General features: G+C 33.4%; 1 protein-coding gene across 1 annotated transcript; it reads right to left on the bottom strand.

The window, feature by feature from the left end:
- Positions 1-1,160, bottom strand: LOC109590026 (uncharacterized). Its single transcript, XM_020005988.1, has 4 exons — positions 709-1,160; positions 562-665; positions 284-504; positions 1-235 (listed from the first exon to the last, which is right to left on the bottom strand). The coding sequence occupies exons 1-4, from the start codon at positions 1,007-1,009 to the stop codon at positions 202-204; spliced, it is 660 nt and encodes a 219-aa protein (XP_019861547.1). The 5' UTR covers positions 1,010-1,160; the 3' UTR covers positions 1-201.
- Positions 1,161-1,167: the final 7 nt, after the last annotated feature.

Raw genomic sequence — 1,167 nt, 5'->3', positions numbered from 1 at the left:
TCTATTATTTATACAAGTATTATAAAAGAAGAAAGAGGATTGCTAAAGCAGCTAAAAAGTAAGCAGTGGGCACATGCTACAAAATTTGCTGGTTTATTTTATTGCTATATTATTATCAGAAAAAATGTTATTTTTATTATATTATCATGTAAATATAAATCTCTAGCTGTCAATTTTTTAAAAAAGAAATTAATTTTTAACTCATGGAGGTGGAATCTCTTGCATGCTAATTGTGCTACATAAAAAAAGTTGAAAATATATAATGCATTGAATATTAACTAACCAGTTGGACCACATTTTTGTCAACACTTCATAAATATCACTGTGCACCTTGTCAGGGCAAATAAAATTACAGTCCGATCTAAAGCTATTGATATCAATCAATGCTTTGATGTAAAGCTGTTCTTGCAGTGTAACTTCCCCACCTCCTTGGGCAGTGTATTGCCATGCAGGAGATGCTTGAACTAGCTTGATGTCATAAGCAATGACTGATTCTGTATAACGCTACATAAACATAAACCAAGTAGTTTCAATAAATTTACTGAATACATTATTTCTTACATGATCTGTGTCACCAAGTTTCTTAATGATGTTTTCAACGGTTGTTTTATTGCTTTTATCATGAGGCAAAATAAAGTGACATTGCAATGTTATTCCCAGCTTCCCTGTGTAGTGATATAAAATAATATAAAAACACCAATGATTTACATTGTGTATCAAGTGGCTCCTGTAGTAAGCATTTTACTCTGCAAGGATCATCTTTGTTGGTGTGGGGATCTTCTGCAGACATAGAATGCTTAGCACAATCATGACAGATCTTTTCAATCGCTTCTTTTTTACCAGACACCCAAAAATATTTTAAATTTTTTATTGGGCCAGTTATTTCAATAGAAGTCTTTTGCTTTTTTATTTCAAGTAAAATATCATCAACTTTTTCTTCAGCTACCCACAGACACCTTCTCACATCATCATCACCATCTTTGATGCTCTGCACTCTTCCAGCCATCATAAACTAGCAACTAGCTTCTAGTCCTTACTGACCGTCCAGTGACAGAAATAAGGGGCGAATGACTTGAATGAGGGGATCAAATCCTTATCTGTACATGTAATAACACCGAAAGTGCTGATACACAGGTGTACAGTTTGCCAAGAAATTTAATCCAATTA

The sequence above is a fragment of the Amphimedon queenslandica genome, unplaced genomic scaffold, assembly GCF_000090795.2.
Source record: "Amphimedon queenslandica unplaced genomic scaffold, v1.1 AMPQUscaffold_10597, whole genome shotgun sequence".
Taxonomy (NCBI): Eukaryota; Metazoa; Porifera; class Demospongiae; order Haplosclerida; family Niphatidae; genus Amphimedon; species Amphimedon queenslandica.
The sequence above is the reverse complement of the archived record's forward strand: the minus strand, read 5'-3'. Positions and strand labels throughout refer to the sequence as shown.